Source organism: Manacus vitellinus, unplaced genomic scaffold (assembly GCF_001715985.3).
Source record: "Manacus vitellinus isolate BGI_N305 unplaced genomic scaffold, ASM171598v3 scaffold_4_pilon, whole genome shotgun sequence".
Taxonomy (NCBI): Eukaryota; Metazoa; Chordata; class Aves; order Passeriformes; family Pipridae; genus Manacus; species Manacus vitellinus.
Genome location: NW_021940604.1, coordinates 41,703,042 through 41,724,691, shown reverse-complemented (window position 1 = coordinate 41,724,691; position 21,650 = coordinate 41,703,042). Strand labels below are relative to the sequence as shown.

The following is a 21,650-nucleotide window of genomic DNA, read 5'->3' as shown; positions in this document are numbered from 1 at the left end:
AACCATTATTTATTTTCAAAAGACAAGTAACTGCCTATGGAAAAATATATGAATTCTAAAAAGGAAAAGAAGCGTTCAAACAATAGGAATATGATAAGCATCTTGATGGTAGAAAAATAAACACTGGGATATTATGATGCAAGAGTTAAAACCATGTAAGGTGTAGGCTACACTGAAAAAAGGCAATACACCAGTATAAATATATACAAATTGGCACAAATCACTTTACACTGAAATTTCATGCAGAAAGAAAAATATATTATTATAACCATATTATATATCACCAAAGTGATGATAGCACTTGTTAAATACTAGAGAAGGTTAGAAGGGGCAACGTAGAAACACAGTAATAAGAGAGTTTAATTACTCGTAAGTCTGGTAGGAAATCATGACAAAATATGCTGGAGGGACTACATTTTTAGATGCTGTAAATAATTGTTTTTTGGAACCATTAGAGAAATTACAAGAGATATAACTCTCGGTTTTGCACTAGGCTTATAACCAGTCTACAATCTCATTGTACACATTGATTAAAAAAAATAAATTAAGAAAACTCAAGCAGGCTTTTTTTTTAAACTTAGAGGACTCTATGAGCAGATACGACAATTTGACTGGCAACAATTTTGTCAAAAATCTGCAAAATTTAAATGGTTTTACAAAACATAGAATTCTTAATAATTAAGTATGAAAATTTCAGATGTGCTGTGGATCAACAGGAAATTTGCAGAGGTTCAGGGACTGGCCCCTCTAAGGCTTTAAACTACCCACTCTTGCTTATACCAGTATAGTAAACAGTTGCAGCCATGTAACAGTCTAGTATTCCTTGAAGTCCTATGACAGATTGTATGTCCTTTCCTTTGTTGGCTTCTCCAGGAATCTCAGGACCACTGTAATTTCCTCACATCCAATGTCTACTGTGGCAGGGTGTTAAAGCATCATGTGCATATAATATTATTATAAATTATTATGTGAAAGCTGCTGTCAGTGCTCCAGCTTTATCAGATAAGATGAATGCCAGATAATCAAATCTAAAACACTGCACAGATTGTACTAAATTCTCCCACTGCTTTGTGATGCTCTGGCAAGAGAAATGGATCATAAACTGTGTCTAACTAGACAGTTACTGTTGCTTTAGCCTATGGAAGCACATCAACTGTAACATGTAGCAAACTCCTTTCAGATTATTCCAAATTAAGGGTGTGATTCTGTATTTTTTAACCCCACTGTCCATTTCTTCACTCAATACCACTGAATTATTGATAATAACTGTGGATGAGTTATTACAAGAGAAACAACATACTTTTATATGTTTTAGCAGTTGGTTATTAAAATGAATAAAACATTTTACCTACATATGGATACATCTGAGAATATCTTGAGACTAGGGAGTTCATATGATTGTGATATCGCATTCACTCTGTTTCATAGGAAAACTACATGTTTTCTTAGATATGCACAGTCTACTTTATACATTTGTATTTAAAATGCATGCCCTCTAGACTACTGTGGGCTCATAGTCTAACCGGAAGTCTTTAGATGTATGATGATTTCCATCTCATCTTAGTTTCAGCATTAACACACTATGATCCTGAGCATATCCCTCAATTATCTCTTGCCATTTCCCCATCAGTAACCTACTGATGCCCATAGATATATTTGCATACATTCCACTTAATCTTTTATCTTTATTTAGAAGATTGTTCTCCTGGTACAGAAGCTTCCTTTCCTTCTGAAACTTTCCTGTTTTAATACTTGCAAAGTTTAATTATAGAGAACTGCTTGTGTTGAAAAGGAATATGAAGATATAATGACATTTCAACTTTCTCAATACTAAAATTGTATTAAGTCTAGAAATATAAATTACTGAAGCAATTATAGCAGCAGAAATAACAGTATTACTGCAATCAACTGCTGCTGTAGGTATTTGAAAACAGTCTTTAATTTCCCTTTAAGTGTACCAATCTTCTCTGCAGAGGAAAAAGCTATTGTAAACAATTAATGATACTAAAATTAACATGAAATTAATTATTCTGAAACAAGTCTTGAGATTTCAGAAATAATTTTTTTTAATTTCTGATGGAAAAAGTCTTTTTTCTCTGTGTAATTTTATTTCTATTCCTCTGTTGTTGATTTTAAGTCTTAAAAACCAGTGATCATAAACCCAATGTTTTAGAAAGATGATGTTATTTAACTGTTTAGCTGATTTTGACATTTACCTGTTTATTAGATGTGACAAGTCTGAAGTATGCTCGTCATATTCTTTATCAGAAAATAGGACACGATTTAAAAATAAGTAATAGACAAATCTGGCACAGAACTGAAGGGGGGTGGTTTCACTATGTAGAGACAGCAGAACAAGATGTCTGCCAGTCAGCTATTTATAGTTTCATTTTCCTCCTACTGTTCAGCTCTGCCATCCTACACCATCAGATGAATCCAATAGACTTTGCAAAGGACAGTTTACAAAGTCATAAAAACAATTTCCTGCTGTGCACGAAACAGATTGCAGTGCTTGAACTTGGATGAATTTATCCAAAGTGTTTCAGTGCATGTATCTGTTACCTTTTCTACCCACACCTTCAGATACTTCAGAATTCATATCCAGGCAAATACTTTTCCCATCTTTGGCCTGTGGATATCTAAGATAAAAGAACTGTAGATGAACAGGAGGATGGAGTGGCAGAGACAAACTCTTATGTGCTGATTACAACTCCCACTCCCCATCCTCCTGCGCTGCTCAGAGGAAGGAGACAGACGAGTTGTGAATGAAGTTGAGTCTGGGAAACAAAGGATTATCTACTACCCTCTGTTTGTCCACAGAGTCAGTCAGCTCAACAGGGAAGGTAAGCATACTAGTCAGGTAGATTTTCCTTTGGTAAATCCATGCTGGTTGTTTCCAAGGATCTGCTTGTCCCTCATTTGTTTCTACATTTATTTCAGGAAAGAGTTGTGCCATTGACCTGACCAGCTCATGGTTACTCATCTTCCTCTTTGGTTTTTTGAAGATGAACATGGCATCACATTTGTCTTTTTCCTGTCCTCAGGGATATCCTCTGATTGCTCTAGGCTTTCAGAGGTAATGGAGAGTGGCCTTGTGACAGCACCAGCCAGCGGTGTGTGCTTGTAAGCATCCTATCTGGTTCCATAATACTTTATATGTCTGGTCTACTTAAGTAGTTCTTTGGCTTGCTCTACTGTTTCTCCTCACCAACCACAGCAATTAGGCCTTGTGATTTGGGAGGTCTGAGATTTTCTGTATAGTGAGGAAATCTACTGGGGTATTATGGCATTGCTTTGCCAGATATCACAGGTATTATTTCAAATACATCACTACCTTAAAGGTTAAGGCTCTACTCTCCTAACTGCTTTCCCAAGCTGTGGCAGCAGCTAGGGAAACCATTAGATTGTTGCACCTTGCCTTACATTTGGAGGGCACTCTGACTCTAGGGAATACCAAACAATAAACATACAAACAAAAGAGAAATATGAGGAAAAATATGCACCGACACTTTAGAGCTGATTAGGAAAATGAGGTATAGGAAATCCTCAGAGGATGCAATATTTTACCCCGAGGGCTTCACAGATCATATGAAAATTCACTCAAAATGAAAGGAAAAGGAATCTAGCCTGGAAATTAATAGTGTTGCATGAGCCAATACCAGTAATATGGAACTTCTGTGTCAACAGTTTTTGGTACTGACAGCTAGAAGTTCCTTTTAGTCAGAAACTGAAGGAGTTAGGGTCTGAAGTAACTGTTCTCTCCAGCTTCCACAATATCGGAAGGTAGAAGAACCAACATCAGAGCGAATTACTCCAGTGAGAGAAGGGACTCCAGTAAAACAAGACAATGTATTATTAGGTCGATACTATGGCTATCATAAGGATCATTATCGAACTTGACTCCAAGAGTGATCAGAGCACTTGCTAGAAAAAGCTGAGTCTCAGCTGGAGCAGAAATCTCCCTTGAAGCAAACTGCAGGGTGAAGGTCAGAAACAGACCTTTTCTGTTTAAGGGATGATGGAGATTTTACAGTAGAAGCCTGACTGTCTGGGTCTACAATGTTGAGAAAGAAGCTTTATGGAGCGGTTTCCTACTGGGATTGAAAAGCTCACACAAAGTGTACTTGGACAGACAGTTCTCCATTCCCTAACAAAAAGGGAAAAATATAGCCTTTATAGACCTTATGTGGTTTAGAGCCTACAGACTTTGATAGGGAAGTCAAGGAAAATAAAACTTGCTTAAAGCTACAAAAAAGTAAAAAATAAGCAAAATGAGATATTAAGATCAAAATGAACACAAAAATAAAAAATAAGCAAAGAAAATACAGTGAAATAAAAGCCTGAGATCATCTCAAACAGAAAGTAATGACCTGTAAAAAAGCTCAGTGGAAAACTAGAGAGGTAACTGAGAGTAAAGGCTGTATTTTTTCCTTTTGGGAAAGTTATAGGAATGTATGCTTTCCTCTCTATGTGTAATAGAGGTTAAGTATCACCAGCCTGAGCACTTGCACAAGTCCTACATCTATAACCTAACTTAGATGACAAGCATGGACCACAGCATCTCACCTGCATTAAGAATAGAATAATCTTGCATTAAGAATAGAATAATCTACTGAACTGCAACATCCTTAAAGAAAGAAAGTCCATGTTGATATGACAATCCAACACATATATAGGCAAATTTTTTAGCAGTAAATTACCCTTAAACCATTGTCTCTTATTGCTATTTGAACTTCCTGAAGGTAAATTTATTTTTCTGTGTTTTATGTTACCTTTAGCTAGTGAAGAGCTGTTTTTCATCTCAAAATTCATTCTCATATACATATTATTATTATAACTCTCAAACAAATTGCTCCTTTACCTGCTCCTAAATACATAGAATTGAACTTGTACATGGACTGAATTCTCTAAACCTTCACTATAAATTCTTTGTGGTACCCCCAAAAACATTTCTCTTAACTTCTAGAAGATAGGTAATTTAAACATTGAAAATATGATTTTCTTATATCTTATTAGTATAGAACATTTATTGAAGATACATTTCTGTAGTAAATAATATTTCGTATGGAATCAGGATAAAATATTGCAGATGAATAGATAGTTTGTGTATGATCATTTGAATTAAGGGGAAAGTTGTATAAACAGGAATACTAGCTGATGTGTTCTTTTAATGCCAGTGTGTGGTATTTAAAAGTATACTTTTGGCTAAATACTTTACAGTCTTAAAAGTACCTACTCACAAGAACTTCTAATCTGGATTTCCACAGTCTTGCCACTTCATTGGTTACTGTGCAATTTATTATAGGGTAAAAGCAATTTAAAAATGCTGCATTATAATAGCAGCATCAAAAACCTCCTGGTACTTGAAATTACTCTATTTGCCTAATGATAGGATGACCCTCACTTACTGAAGAACAGAACAGAAATAAAAAGGTTAAATCAATTGTCACAAAGTAAAGCCTACCCAAAATATGGCTTAAAAAATTAAAATTGGACTACATATGTCCATCTCTGACTATATGATTTTACTGTGCACTGGGAAAACAAAACCTCACAGATTAAATTTGCTACAGTTGTGGGGTAACACCTGTCCAAACACCAGTGTTTAGATAAATGAGACCCAGACCACAATAACTCAGTGCTAACAGTTTAGTTTATTTCATTATGTGTGGAAAATATACAAACACTGACAAGTAGTCACTTACATGTAATCCTCAAAAAGCTGTAAATAATTTTTATTTTTTGCATGGTTTAAATCTCTTCAGTTATATCTTACTCAACATGCCATTCTTAAATAAAAATAAACAACAATAATAAAAATACCTGTTTTGTTGTGTAACGATGAGGCAAACCACCAACAAATATGGGTCCTGTTTTAAGCCAATGTGAATCGGACCAGAAATTTCTGGTTATACTTGTATTTGAAGATAACTTCAGGATTGACAGTTCTGCTTCACAGGGTACTATGCTTTGCCTGTGTAAATTTAGAAATAGGCACATTTTACCATCTGACAAATTAATTAGGCTGTTACTAAAGCAACAAGGAAAGAAAATCAAGTACATAGCTGGTTTATATTACAGACTATAAACATAAAAGAAGCTGTAAGTTGGCATGTCTTTGGGGTTTGAACTTCCATTAAAATGAAGCCATATTGTAAATCTGAGCAGAGTAATTGCTAAAAAAACCAAAACACATAATAATGACATGAATAAAAAAATAAGACCATTATTAAGATACTATGATATGTAATACTTATCATCAAAAGCATCATTCCTAAAGCTGAAGGCAGTAATTTTAGGCCCTGATATTAATATATCTATTCCCATTTCCCTCTCACGTCCAAACACCCTCTTAAAAGTGTTGCTTTTAAAAACAGGCATAAATTTTCAACAATAAACAGAAGATACTTAGCAAACAATTTGGTTTCCTTCAATTTTTAATGATGCAAAGGTCATTCACACTACAATAACCAAGTGGCAGTGAGCACTTTATCTTCATGTAAGAAAGCACAGTGAAGAAATATCAGAACTAAACAAGTCTCTTATGTAGAAATTTCTTTCAGTCTATCCTTCTCTCTTTACATGAAACAAATCAGAGTTCAATCAGCTATATGTTTAAAAATACTCAAGTGCCTTTGTAAAATAGGTACCATAAAAATAGTGAAAATAGCATATCCAGGAAACCCCTCCAAAACCAGAAGGAAAACAACTCCAAAACTATAGCTCTATTACAGCAACAGTCTGTAATTTAAGTAGAATGTTATACATAAAGTATGATTCAGTTTGTATTTAACAATGCAAAATTACCTTCTGAAACTTCTTAGTTACAAAAAGAGCATTTCTTCCTTATTAAGTTTTCTTCCTTATTTTCTGTCAGATTATGATATATAAAGGATTTTTCACATACTATTTGATAAGGTCTTTTATAGTTTTTTAACTGAGAGGACTGAGAGCTAACATTAACAACATTTGCAAACAGTTCTCTATGTTTTCCCTGTAATTCTGTTTTGAGATACTTTTAGAAAATTATGCAAAATAGTTTTATCTCTTTAACAGAAAGGCCTATAAATGTTTTTGCAAGAAAAATGGCCCATCCATACTACGGTAAATAACTTCAGATGAAGAACAAAAAAAAATTTGTTTTGCTGCTAAAATAAAAATTAAGTAAAGAAATAAATTAGAGTTTTGATTCTGTGGACTAAAAAATAATTTTTTAATGGATCAGTTTATGGAATTTTTTTTCCTCCTAGCAAGTTTTTTTGAACTTGCTGATTAATGGCTAACATGAATGAGAAAGAGGAGCTAAATATATCTAGAACTGCAATCAAGGAAAGGAATATTTTCCCAACATATTTTGTAGATATTATATGATGGCTGTATGTCTAAGCATACACACAAGGTTCTGCAGCACATTATTTTCATTATTGGTTTACAAAGGAAGTTTGCTGATAATGTGTGTAACTGTCACATACACTCTCTGTAGCTCTATTTGCAATGATTTGGCAGGTTTTCCTAAGGCTTGAACCCAGTGTGACATCTTGGATATTTTCATTCTACAGAAGAAAGATGAGGTGAGAGTTCTAAGGAAACAATTATGATTTTGCAAATATTTAAAATTTCTTCCCTTCCTGATAAAATGATATTGTAATTCTGAATAAAAGCATTATATAAAGATAGTAATATTTCTTAAGCACTTTAAATCAGACTTGGTTTAGTGCAACTTAAGATGGAGTGGAAGAGGGTCAGGAATGGAACTGACAGGCGTTTTTTTTGTAACGAATTGACAGATGTGCTAAATGAAGTAAACCTGCTCAAACATCTTCTTTTCTGTATTTTTTTTTAATTACTATTACTTCTACATATTTTGAGGTGCTAACACTGTAACTGGTTACATGACCATGTATGTATTTCTATCACACAAACACCCTATTTACAAATGTAGTTCTTTTCACATCAGCTTTAGACAGATTTGTTACCTTGTCTTGAATAGCTTATGTGATTGATACCCAAAAGGATTTTTGTGTGCCTATATAAAAAAAATGTTTGAAATTAATACCCAGTATTTGTCAGAAAATGAGTTAATGCAATTCGAAGCACTAGCTGCCTTCACCCTAAGCTTGTTAGAATGTCAGCCATGCACCTCTGATTGTGTTTGATTGAACCTAGCAAGGTCTGGCCAAATTAGAATAACAACTTTAAACTTATTGTTTAGCATTTGCTGATGATACAATCACTGGGTTATATATGCACTGTATGAAATTTCCATCAGTCTTTTAGAATACTTTTCCTACAATCAGTACATTGGGGCTTTAAAGGTCAAGTAAGATGATAGAGCTTTTTGCATAATTATAAATGTGGAAATGCATACAGCAACTCTCAAGCACTTTTGCTGGGTAAGCTACCAGTAATTGTGCCTCAGTCTAAGCCAGCAGTAATAGTTCACAGTTTCCTCATTTGTAATCACATAAATGTAATGATTAAATATTGGTCTATTAATTATAACCTGAAGATGAATTCTGTCTAAACAGTACTAAATCCATTGCCCAATGTCTCGCAGGTTAGAAGGATGGAAAGGTCAGACAATAATTTGATAACTGCTGGATAACAGTACCTAAACATGACAGTGTCTGTACGAAATCCAAATCCTTTTACAGAATGTCCTTACTTTCTGACATTTTTCAGTGATGATTAAATGACATTTTTGAGATTATCATAAAATGGCAAAAAGGTAACAAAACAAATGGAGGAAGAGCAGGAGGGAAAGGGGGATGTTCGGATAAAGTATTAAGTGTCAGTCGTGCTGTGCAGTCTTGCTGGGAATAAAAATTCTTGACCTTGTTTTTTTCTAATAGGAAAGGGAAATTTGTTCTAGAAACAAGGCTGAAACTTACTTGTCTCTAGAAATTTCACTTTGAATGTGACCATACTAAACAATAATAGACGATTAACTAATAACCATAGAACTATTTAGGATGTAATATTAGAATTCAGTCAATTAAATAAAAGCAATAAGATATTTGGAAACATCTATGTCAAATATGAGTTGTGAATGCCCAGAAGTAAAGAATTTTTATTATCACATATTCTAAAAAAGAAATAATTCCGAAGTTCCTCTTTTTTATTGAAGACAATTGTTTAATTAAAGCTGAGAACATTTTCATTACATTTGATTATTATTTTACATTTTCTTAATGCGCTTTTAAAAGGTGGCATCAATTTTGACTCAGTACTGGTTTTGAAATCTTCATAGCTTTGCAAGGGTGTTTGAGGCAACTTCAGGAATGGAACATCTAGACCTCTTTAATCAGTGAGGTTGTGCAGGTTTCACCCTTGGAGATTTTCAAAACATGATTGAATAAAGCCCTGAGCAACCCCATCTGAGCTTTTGGCTGTCCCTGCTTTGAGTACAAGGTTGGGCCAGAGACCTCTTGAAGTCTTTCTGCACTGAATTATCCTACAATTCTACAGTCCTGAGACACCTTTCTTCATCAAAGAAACTCCTGCAATCCCATACTAATATTTACAGAGTAAGGCAGAATCTCTTATTACCTGCAGTAGATTTATTTAGATAGAATATCTAAATAAATACCAGTTACACTCACAGTCATTAAATTTTCTCTCTGCAGCAAGATGCACCATTTTAGACTGTGCAGATCTGTTGGTGCTGACTCTGCCCTACTGAGACATCAGGTAACTCACACTTTTATGTTGCTGATGAACTAATGAGCCAACAACATATTTTTTCTCATTCCCTCTGACAGCAGACTCATATTTACTGGGTCCGAAGTTGATTTCTTGGTCTGGCCTTAGAACATAATTTAACTAAACAAATAAGAAAAATGAAGCTAATGATGTAAATTTCTCTAATAATACAAAGTGAGGAGGAAATAAACTTTGTTTCATATTCTAAGGAATAAATAAATACAGTACCCCATTTTCTTTTCACAGAGGTTACACTTACACTACTACACTAAATAGGTCCACAACATAAGTTCACATCCTGACATGTAATCATCCATATTTTTACAAAGTCATCACTCTTCCTGTTACAGTTGCCACCAAGGTTAGCTATCACCTCCAATTCTGAAACTCAAAAGGTTTGCTCTTAGTGCAATTCAGGAGTCATTCCAAACTCCTGTTGACAAAATATTTTACCATAGTTATTTTTTTAGACACGACCTGGGATCTAGTTAGCCTCAGGTCCAGAGAACAGCCTTCAGATTTCAGTTTTATTTACTACTATAGATTTAGCTAGCGAAAAAACAGTGATCTATGCCTCTGACCCTTTCTGTCTTTGCAGTTTCCTGCTTCACTTTTCTTGCTGCTCTCATCGTACCAACCTTAAATACTACTTACAAAGATTAAACTTAGAAAACAATATGCACTTATTTAAACTGTAGATGTAAATAAAATGTCATTTAGCAAAAAGCTTGACTCAAATGAGAGTACTATATTCAAGTATTCAGACCCTTGAAAGTTTAGAGTTGGATTTAGAGTTGCAACACTAATTTATAGTGCAACTGAAAGACTGTGTTGAATAAGAAGATAATCACATGATGGAAATTCCTATTTACATCAACTCTGCAGGCCAACATTATTTCTGATCTCTATATCCTGTCTGTGTGCTCCTTAATATAATTTCTCTACTTGTAACATGGGGCCAAGGCAACCATATAATATGGAACCCACTTGTAGTATCCATAGGTATCCTTTGATATTCCTTAGAAAATAATATAGAACAAAGTTTTAGGTATGTTGCTTGTTACTAGAGTCCTACTTTATTGTTTTTATGTTTTGTCCCTGCAAGAAGTTGTTTCAGAAGTAGGAAATTTTCATTCTTAGAAGTGACACTAATGATCTCTTTTGAGATCGAAAGCAAAAGAAATTAACTATGACAGGAATATTTTTAGTATTTGTTTAGGTAAGTAATCTGAACAAGAATATATCACTATACACCACAGATTTGTCTGTTTCAGGAGCTAAATTTTAATGTCTGAGCATCTCCTTTGATTGCAGAGTTCTGAGGATGTGTAGAATATGATTTGTACTCAAGATGTGGTATGACTAAGTAAGCTTTTATCTTAAAGAGACTATAAAATAACAGTTTGTATCAAACTAATTGGTGGAATTAAATTGCTATTAACTGTTATTATGATCAATTTAGTATAATTAAATCCAGTGCATTCAATGATGTTGTTAGGAAAAGGCAGTTGCTTATTCTCTGTTGCCTCATAAGAAGTTTGTGAAAAATAGCCACTCTGTGGAGCATGCACATTAAAAAACATGCACAACATATTAAGCTTCAATTTCATTATGGTTTTTTATTTCCATTAAGGTTTTTTTTAACATTGCATTGATAGAAAATAAAATAATGCTTGATAGAAAATAAAATAATGCTATTTAGCTGCAAAAAAGTGCAGTAAGTTTTAAACTTTTGTTTTATTAGAAGATTTGATCAGTGCAAGTTCTTTTGTATATTGAGACAGATATGTAAGCAGAAAGTCCACTTTCCCTATTCTCAATTTCTGAAAAATCACTGCAAGATATGGAAATATTAATATCTCTGTGAAATCTTAGTTCTTAAAGAATGAATAAAGTAATTGTTGTAGTGACTTCAGAATTGCAAAAGGTATTCTTCCATGTCTGGCAATGCAGAACTTATATCTTTAATACATAGTGTTCAGAAGGGCTGTGATCATGTATCATCAACAGTAGAACACCATAGTTCCTTACTGAAGAAGTCTTGTTTCTGAAAGAAAAATTAAATTGATCATTTTAAGAAGACTAGTGTCAAGCTAACATTTTAGAGAAACTCTGAAGTTAATGGAGGACTGTGAATATGTACAACAGATATCCTGGAGCCTGGATCATCTCGTTGGCATTTCTTATACATTTATAGGTGTGGTTTAACTAGCAGTTTAGGTAAAGGACTCTATATAAGCTCTGGCAACATTAGTTAGTAGAAAAAAAAAGAAAGAAGGAGAATAAAACAGTTTAAACATGGTAAAAACAACCATGTCTCCTGAGGCCATGTCCCCCTTTGAAGGTATTCTGAATTGTTCCCCTTTTGTTAAAATGATTTCTCAAAAAAACCCATAAACGAGCCCCTTCTTTAAAGATAGACTTTCTTTAGCACACAAGATAATCAGATTTTTAAAGAGTTACTTTTTAAATAATGAAAATGTAGCAATAAGTGTGATAGATTTAATGAAAGCCTTGAAAGCAAATGTATTCTCTGACTTTACTATATACAGTTGGTCCCAAACAAAATCTTCCTTCTATGTCCTTACAAGGCTCCCCTTAGAATTTGCCACCTACAGAAGGCAGGTTGCTTTTTTTTCCCAGGATTTTCTCAGTCTGTGCTGTTGATGCAGACTCTTTGCAAGCTCCAGCCTGCCCTTCAGGGAGACAAAGCTTATTTGCTTTCAGAAGAGGTGCAATCTCTCTGCCTACAGATAACTCAGACTGAAAGAGAATCATGTGGGATAAAGTAGAAAGACAGCTTCCTTCTTACTAAGTAGAAGTAACAGTATTCACACAGCACTGTCTGAATAAACAAGACAGCTATACTTCTTGTCCTGCTCTCTGCATATCCCTCTTTCTTCAGTAGAGAAAAGGATGGTTTGCACCATCTTTTCGATACTCATGCTGCCTCACATTTGCCACAGTATGATGACTTTAATAAAAATTTATGCCTTCGGGCTTCTGGATGCAATGTGTAGAACTGGCTAATTATTTTTGTTTCTCCATTCTCTGGGACCTGTCTCAAATAAGAGAGCTTGAGTTTTGTGGTGAAAGTATATATAGGGGGTAAAAAAATCTTTGAGGTGAGAGTGAATTACACCTCTCAGATGTCTGTCATTGCTTGCTCTTACAGTCAGGGTCACATACCTGAGAAATAGGGTTAGCAGGGGCAGAAGGGAATCTTTACCCACCTTTTATTTTCAGCTTTTCACAGAAGTACTGGCTGGGGTTTGTCAGACAGAATGATCTGTACATATAAATTACCCACCATTGCTATGGGCTTAGGAAGAGGTGACCACACCAAAGTGTATCTTAGGAAAATATTTTAAAAATAGAAGGGCTTCATTTAATTGAAGTTTGTGTCTTTCTGAACAAAATATTGGTTATTTATAACATAGAAGAGGGCAAACCAGTGGTCCCTTGGTGGTCAAATAACTGTGGCCTGAAACTCTAAACCCAAGAAATTTTAGACATTTTATCTTAGATAGAAATGGTAACCTATGGTGCCTTATGCTGCTGTGTTCAAATGATGTAACATGTTCATCCACAGAGGGAAAAAGAAATTCTATAAATTATTTTTTAATTCCTATACTGGTTTTTTTTTCACTAAGCTTCCTTTCTGATAGCTAGTATATTTACTCCTTATTAATATGCATCTATTGTATAAAATACATTGTTATCACATGTGAAAACATGAGTTCTTAAAATCACTTTCATTAGGAAATCAAAGCACTCAGTACATTTAAGTATATAAAAGAAAGTACTGGATTGTGTGTATTATATATTTTAGATCTGCTTTCTTCAAAACAAAATCCCTACAGAAATAGGATACTGTTACATTCTATTATTTTTTATAAGGAAAAATTATTTAAAACATATTAAAAAAGTCAGCTGATGTTGTTACTACTTTGTTTAAAAATAAGCAATTGGGGTTATTTTGATAAGAAAATTATGAATGTTCTGTGAAATTAATCATGTGAACAACAGAGTTGGGAGATATGGTATAGATCACATGGGATAGAACGGAATTTAGATACTCTCAAATTGAGAACCAGCTAAGGACATGTCCTGAGGAAAAGCCTCCAGCAAATACATAAATTGTTGAGACAATATCTCTAACAGATATGGCATTTAGTGATATGCAGCAGTCAGTAAGAAAGGGCATGTTGTTTCTTTGTTTTTTCTAATGAAGACAGACAAAGAAAGGCAATTGCAAGTAAGGAAAAGAATTAACAATTTTTGAATCTAGAAAAACAATATAATTTTGTTTTTCATTATAAAGATAATTCAAAGAATAGTAGAACCCGTAATTGTGATAAAGTAGTTCTACCATTGAAGTTTAATATGTTCTATTTTCAGAAAAAAAATAATTCAACCTAACTAGTTTTTTAAAAATATCTAAGATTAATAGAATATTACTGCAGTGATACACTGTACTTGAAACTTATTTCTGTACACAGAAATTAAACTTATTTCTATAAACAAAAATGATCTTCAGCTACAGAAATCCATGCTTACTTACAAAGCAAACTGGGCAAGTATAAATTCATTGATGGCCTACCACTTTCCTTAATATCATTATTTCCATAGTGTCCTAACTCATTAAAAAGGGAGGATTATCATAGAATAATAGAATCACTTATGCTGGAAAAGACCTCTAAGATCATCAAGTCAAACCATTACCTAATACTGGAAAGTTCATCATTTCCCTAAGTGCCACATCTAAACATCTTTTAAATACCTCCAGTGATGGTGACTCAACCACTTCCCTGGACAGCCTCTTCCAATGATTAACAATTGTTTCTGTGAAGAAATTTTTCCTAATATCCAAACTAAACCTCCTCTGGTTCAACTTGAGGCCATTTCTTCTTGTCCTCGACATAGCTGCTCTCAGTGGAGTTTGTCTCCATGAGGAAGGCAGCCTTAGAGAACGTGGTGCCGGTTACACACCATGCCGGTTTACCGGTCAGGTAAACCCAGAACTGAAAAGCACCTCTCAGGAGTCGGCTTCATGATCAAAAACTCTGTTGTTCCTAAACTCAAAAGTCTGCCAACAGGTCATTCTGACCACATTGTCTCCTTACATCTTCCACTACACAACAAGCAACATATTGTCCTCTTTAGTATATATGCCCCAACTCTCCAAGCTGACCCTGCCAAAAAAAATAAATTTTATACCCAAAAGGTTCCCACAGATGATAAGATCATTATCCTTGGTGATTTCAATGCCAGAGTAGGAAAGAATTTTGAAACCTGGAAAGGAATTTTAGGCAAGCATGGTGTTGGAAACTGCAATGATAATGGTTGACTTCTGCTAGAATTCTGTGCAGAGCAACAGCTCACCATCACTAACACTACCTTTCAGTAGAAAAATAGTCTGAAGACAACCGGGATGCATCCTAAATCCAAGCATTGGCACCTCATTGCTTATGTCTTGGTGCGACAGAGAGATGTTCACAGTGTTTATCATACCCGCGTGATGCCTAGTGCAGAATGCCAAACAGATCATCGACTTGTGTGCTGTAAACTTAACTTCAATCTTAAGTTCAAACCTAAAAGGGGCAGTATCCCAAGGAGGGGACTCTTAGTTAATGATCTTCAATCAGCTACAGTGAGAGACAAATCCCAGGCAAACCTTCAAACTAGGCTCGAAGATCATTCCATAGATCCCTCTCCTAAAACACTTTGGCAACATATTTAAAATAGCATCCTGCAGTCCTCTGAAGAGTCCTTAGGGTTTTCCTTCAAGAAGAACAAGGACTGATTTGATGAAAACAATCAAGAGATCCAGGAATTGTTGAGGAAGAAGAGAACTGCTAAGCAAGCACACTTTGCACGACTGTCTTGTCATGTAAGAAAAGCAGCATTTCGTCTTGCATGCAGCAAGCTCCAACAGAAACTTTGTGACATACAGAACAAGTGGTGGATCAATCTAACAGGAAAAATTTAATTATGTGCAGATATAGGTGATCACAGAGGATTCTGTGAGGCCTTGAAAACAGCATATGGGCCGACATACCAAGTTCATAGCCCTCTACTCAGCGCAGAGGGTCAGGTGTTACACACAGAGAAAATCTCCATTCTGAATCATTGGTCTGAACACTTTCAGACTCTTTTCAGTACTAGCTGTGCAGTTCAAGACTCAGCAATTCAGCGCATTACACAGCAACCAGGGAAGAATGAATTGGATACTGCCCCCACTTCAGGAGAAACTCTTAAGGCCATACAGCAGGTGAAAATCAGCAAGGCAGTTGGGGTTGATGGAATTCCACCTGAAGTCTGGAAACATGGGGGCCAAGCACTCCATGCTAAATTTTCACGAGTTTGTGGTGCACTGTTGGGAACTAGATGAACCACCATCAGACCTTCGAGATGCAGTCATCATCACTTTGTATAAGAAGAAGGGAGATAAATCAGACTGTTCAAATTACTGAGGTATTACTCTGCTCTCCATTGCTGGCAAAATCCTGGCAAGAATACTCTTGAACAGACTAATACCCACTATAGCAGAAGAACTTCTACCTGAAAGCCAATGTAGTTTCAGAGCCAACAGGAGTACGACAGACATGATATTTGTTCTCAGAGAATTGCGAAAGAAGTGTAGGGAAAAGAACAAAGGTCTCTATGTAACCTTTGTTGATCTCACCAAGGCTTTCAATACTGTGAGCAGAAAAGGTCTATGGCAGATTTTGGAACATTTAGGATGTCCTCCCAATTTCCCTAAAATGATCATCTCACTTCATGAGGATCAGCGTGGTCAAGTCAGATATGGTGATGCACTTTCTGAGCCCTTTCTAATAACCAATGGTGTGAAACAAGGTTGCATTCTTGCACCAACTCTATTCACAATCTTCAGCATGATGTTCCAAAGGGCCACTGCAGACCTCAAGGATCAGGACGGTATCTACATTCAATATTGTACTGATGGAAGCCTTTTCAACCTAAGGCGACTGAAGGCCCATACTAAGACCTTAAACCATCTCGTCCGGGAGCTGCTTTACACTGACACTGCCGCCCTTGTGGCCCACACAGAAGTAGCTCTGCAGCGTTTAACATCCTGCTTTGCTGAGGCTGCTGAGCTCTTTGAGCTGGAAGTCAGCTTAAAGAAGACAGAAGTTCTCTATCAACCGGCACCTCAGGAAGTCTTCCTTGTTACTTGGGAGAAGAGGCTGAACCCCAGCTGACTACGAACTCCTTTCAGGTAGTTGTAGAGACTGAGCCTCCTTTTCTACAGGCTAAACAACCCTAGCTCCCTCAGCCACTTCCTGAAAGACTTGTGCTCCAGACCCTTCACCAGCTTTGTTGCTCTTCTCTGGACATGCTCCAGCACCTCAATATCTTTCTTGCAGTGAAGGGCCCAGAACTGAACACAGGATTTGAGGTGAAGCCTCACCAGTGCTGATTAGAGGGGACCAATTGCTGTTCTGATCCTGCTGGCCACACTATATCTGGTACAAGCCAGGATGCCAGTGGCCTTCTTGCCCACCTGGGTACACTGTTGGCTCACGTTCAGCTGGCTGTTGATCAGCACACCCAGCTCCTTTTCCTCTGGGCAGCCTTCCAGACACCCCAAACCTGTAGCACTGCATGGGGTTGTTGGACAAAAATATAATATGAGCTGAAAACTGTTATTGATTGAACATTTATTCTTAAGAAGCACCATCATTTATTTTAAACACTTGACTGCCAAATAGGAAGATAAAGTACATTTAAATTATAAAGTGTCTATGAGATAAAGTAAGAAATAAAATTAGTCAGAGGAGGGAATATTATTGGCTTGGTTCCCCTTCTACTTATCTGTGAAAGGATTAAAATCTACTTAATTCTCTCTAAATGTATGGTACATGGTAGCAGAATGAACTAGAAAGCACATATATTTTGACTAGCAAGATTTCAAAATTTTTCTCTATTTAGTGTGTTTTGATTCTTATTTGAGTTCAATCTCACAGTTCATAAATCAGAGCCTCCTTTGATTCTGTTGCTTTAATCCAGCATTACTCTTTCTTTGGCACTGTCATGCTCTGCTAGTGAGTAGTAGTAGTGTCACTGTGTAACAGAACTCTTCAGCCCCTAGAAATTAGCTTTCCATTTTTGAGCTACTTGTGCCAAAAGTAAATCCTTGGTATTGCAAAATCAGCATCTTTTCCCTTTCAGAAATATTCCATAATAACCTTTTCAGGGCATATGCCTCACTTCTTCCTGTTTATCTGTGTGATAGCTACCAGAAGTATTTTAAGTTAAATTTCTTTGTCTCTGTCCAAAACCTTCTGATAAAAGAATTCTTCTATTTTCTTGATACTTCATGATCAACTCATTCTTATTTTCCACCTTAAATCCAAGTCTTGACAGCAGTATTAATATTTGCAAAATTATCATAACTTCCATTAATTTTAAATGAAAATACCTCTATATCAAAACTGTATTCTCAAATCAGTTTTTTTCATTGACTTAGCATTCTCTGAAATGTATATTGGATATTAAGTAGCAGATATAACTTAATTAGGACTCAAGATACAGTGGAATTTAGGAAATACAAATGTAATTTTGTTACCAGTGTTAATACACCATAAATAAATTGGACTAATTGTAATAAACTGGACTTTTTCCAAGTAAGCTCCACTGAGCTGGGAGAAGTTTCAGACCATATAAAAATTAGAAATTATGAGATAATTCAACACTTGTGTTGTGTTTCATTCACCCTAATTTTACACTACACACTTTAGGAGAGACTGAAAAAAAGACCATCATATCCATGGCTAAAAAAGCATGTTTGTGAGGACCCTGTCAATGGTCAGTTTAGAGATCCAACAACTTCCTAAATTTTTTGTATGGGTAATAATATAAAACAGGCTTAATCCCGCTATGCCCCAAGTATTTCAACAAACATCTTGCAGCTGATGCAAATCCATTGACACCTTCCTTGGGAGAGGCCCAGAAAATTAAAAGACCCTGAAGCAATTTTACATCAAGAATATATTTCTTACTCATTTTTTTGATATATAATACACTTTTCTAATTAAGCAGCAGCCATTGCTAATAATATCTTGTGACTGACACTGTTTTTTGAGGATATGGTCCATTAAGTATATTTTCATTAAGAAGAGTATATGGCATTTACACGGTACATGACACAACAGATGAATGATTTCTTCACCTATATGCTGGTATGTTAACAATGAAAGTCAATGTTCTGCACCTTTGCGATAAAATAAAAACAGGAATTTGCAATGAAAGTGAAATAAAAACAGCCAAAGACAAAACAAAAAACCAAACAAGCATCTGCAGGTTTTGCTAACCACTTTATCTATCATCTGCTTATCTTACCTCCCTGAAAGCCCAAGGGAAAATATGAGCTTTGTAGCATGTTCTGAAGGATAATAATACAGCATATTTTGCACCATACGGATTTTCTCAGACCTTCATAAAAAACTGTCACAAACAAGCAATATACAATCTCTCCAGAGTGAGCATGTGCTGCATTATGGCATGATTGGAAAGATCTTTTCCTTACTAGAGGAATCAGAAAACTTTTGCATCTCAAAAGGAAGAAAATCTATCCTCAAAAGTTCTGTAGGCAACTACTGCAAAGCTCAAATTACAAACAACAGGAATTAAAGGAGAGGAATAATGCACTCTTTAAAAAGCAATTGCCAGATTTTGTAGTCAGTTTCTAGGCTGATGGAACTCCTAGACCAGATTTCTAATCCAAATGGTCTTAGTTTATTAAAAATAAATTTCAAAGTGGACAGAGTCACATTGAAGAAAGAAGTTGCGTTCATGACATCTACTGCATAACCCATTTAAAAGTGGATAGATTTGCTAAAGCAATGGGCAATTGTGATTTGAGATTAAAAGTAAAATTTATTTTTTTTATTTAATTAAGGAAACTATTTTTATTAGTATTGAGATAATTGCTGCTGAAATGTAGAAGAGTGGATGAAGAAAAGGCAAATTTCTAATATTGCTGCTGCAGTTTGGGTAGTTTCTGCAATACATGTTATTTTATGAACTGGGTTTTGTGACAAAGATTGAAGAAGATAAATCTTAAAGCAGTTAATAAGGGCAGTTAAGGGTTGGAATGAGAAGATTGTGGCAGAACATCCCCCTCATTGCCAGTCAAATAACTGTATGTTCAGTACAAAATCAAACACATAACTTTACAGTGTGAGAGTCTAAAATTTCCTACCCTTCATAATATCCTGCACAAATCTAAATCCTCTGGGATATTGCCCATATCCATTTTTCACTGCATTTTTCACTTACCTGGTAACATTTTAAAGAAAATCAAAATGGTAGTCAGACATATGAGTGAAACAGCTACAATGACTTTCATTAATAGACCTAGTACACAACTATATTAGTTTACATCTAAAATGGAACTCTCAGGCACTTCTCTGAGGCAAACCTTGGCAATGTGTTGGTTTTAGCAGCCAATGCCATAAATTAGATTAATCTGATGCAAAATGTTATATCCTATCCCAAATTATCCAAGATATCCCAGATTTTGATGCCAATCCAGTCTTTGTATTATATCCAAATTTAATAAAGTGTTTAAATTTTTGTAGTCAAAATATTCCATCATAATGACTTTTAGCATGACTCTTCTGGTGAACTACGAGAACTGCAAAAAGCAGTCTGACAGTAATATGCATGTTTATTTACAAACATTAGAAAGTGTGACATTTCTTTTATTCACACCCGTAATTATTTCTTTTGGATAAAGGAAGCAATAAAATGTTCCCCTGTAAGCAGAAAAGGAAGATACTATCACTATCTAATTTTCACTGTATTTCAACTTGTATTACACAACTCTCACTACGTTTAAGTCTACTTGTTTCATTTAGTACGAAATTGTAGAGGTAGTATATTCTTTGAAGATAGCTTATCTTCAGTAGCTGAAATGCATTTCTTTTAGTGAATTGGAAAGACAAAAATTTTTCCATCATAGGACTACATCAAAAGAGCTCCAAACATTTAAGATTACATTAAGTAGTAGGAATTAGCATTTTCTTTCAAAAAAATTACAAAACATTTTTTATTATTATTATCCATGATGTCTGTTCATAATACTTAACATATGCACAACAAAGAAAATTCCACGCTCTGCACATCCACTGTTAGAATATGCAGTATCTCCTACATTTTCATCTTGCCTTCGCCAACTTCCCAGATACTGTCGTTCAAAACGTACTTATCTCACTGAAAACCAGTTCCTAAAGGAGTAAATGTTTCAAAGCTCTAAAAAGTTGCTGAATAAGTTACAGTAATTTCCCATCAAAGTTATTTAAAGTCTTACTATGCTGTATTACTTTGCGGTTAATTAAATTAAATGCTAACTTTATACAAGTAATACATATTTTGAGAATGACTCTATCAAAGCCAATTGTCAACGATGTATATGTAACTGTCAATAAAGAAAAAAAATGTAACATTTTTATATATACAACATATATATCTTTTTAATTAACTGAAGCACATGTGAAAATGCTGGAGATGACAGTAAGATGCAATTCCAAATCTTTCTGACATCTGTGTCACTAAGGTTTTAAATGTTGGAATCATAGAATCACAGAATTGTTTAGGTTGGAAAAGATCTTTTAGACCATCAAGTCTGACTACTGAACCAGCACTGCCAAGTCCAATACTAAACCATGTCCCTAACTGTCATGTCTACATGACTTTTAAATCTCTCCAGGAATGGTGACTCAACCACTTCCCTGGGCAGCCTGTTCTAATGCTTTACAACTCTTCCTGTGAATATTTTCTTTTCCTAATATCCAACCTAAACCTTCCCTGGTGCAACTCGAGGCTGTTTCCTCTTGTCCTACCGCTTGTTAGCTGGGGGAAGAGACTGACCTTCACCTCACTACAGTCTCCTTTCAGGAAGCTGTAGAGAGCCATAAGGT

General features: G+C 35.2%; 1 protein-coding gene across 1 annotated transcript in view; it reads right to left on the bottom strand.

Moving 5' to 3' along the window:
* The window catches only part of EYS (eyes shut homolog), a 766,416-nt gene that overhangs the window by 249,080 nt on the left and 495,686 nt on the right, over nucleotides 1-21,650 (bottom strand). The window contains 1 exon segment of the mRNA XM_018077885.2: nucleotides 5,824-5,974. Coding sequence (XP_017933374.2) covers nucleotides 5,824-5,974 — 151 coding nt within the window.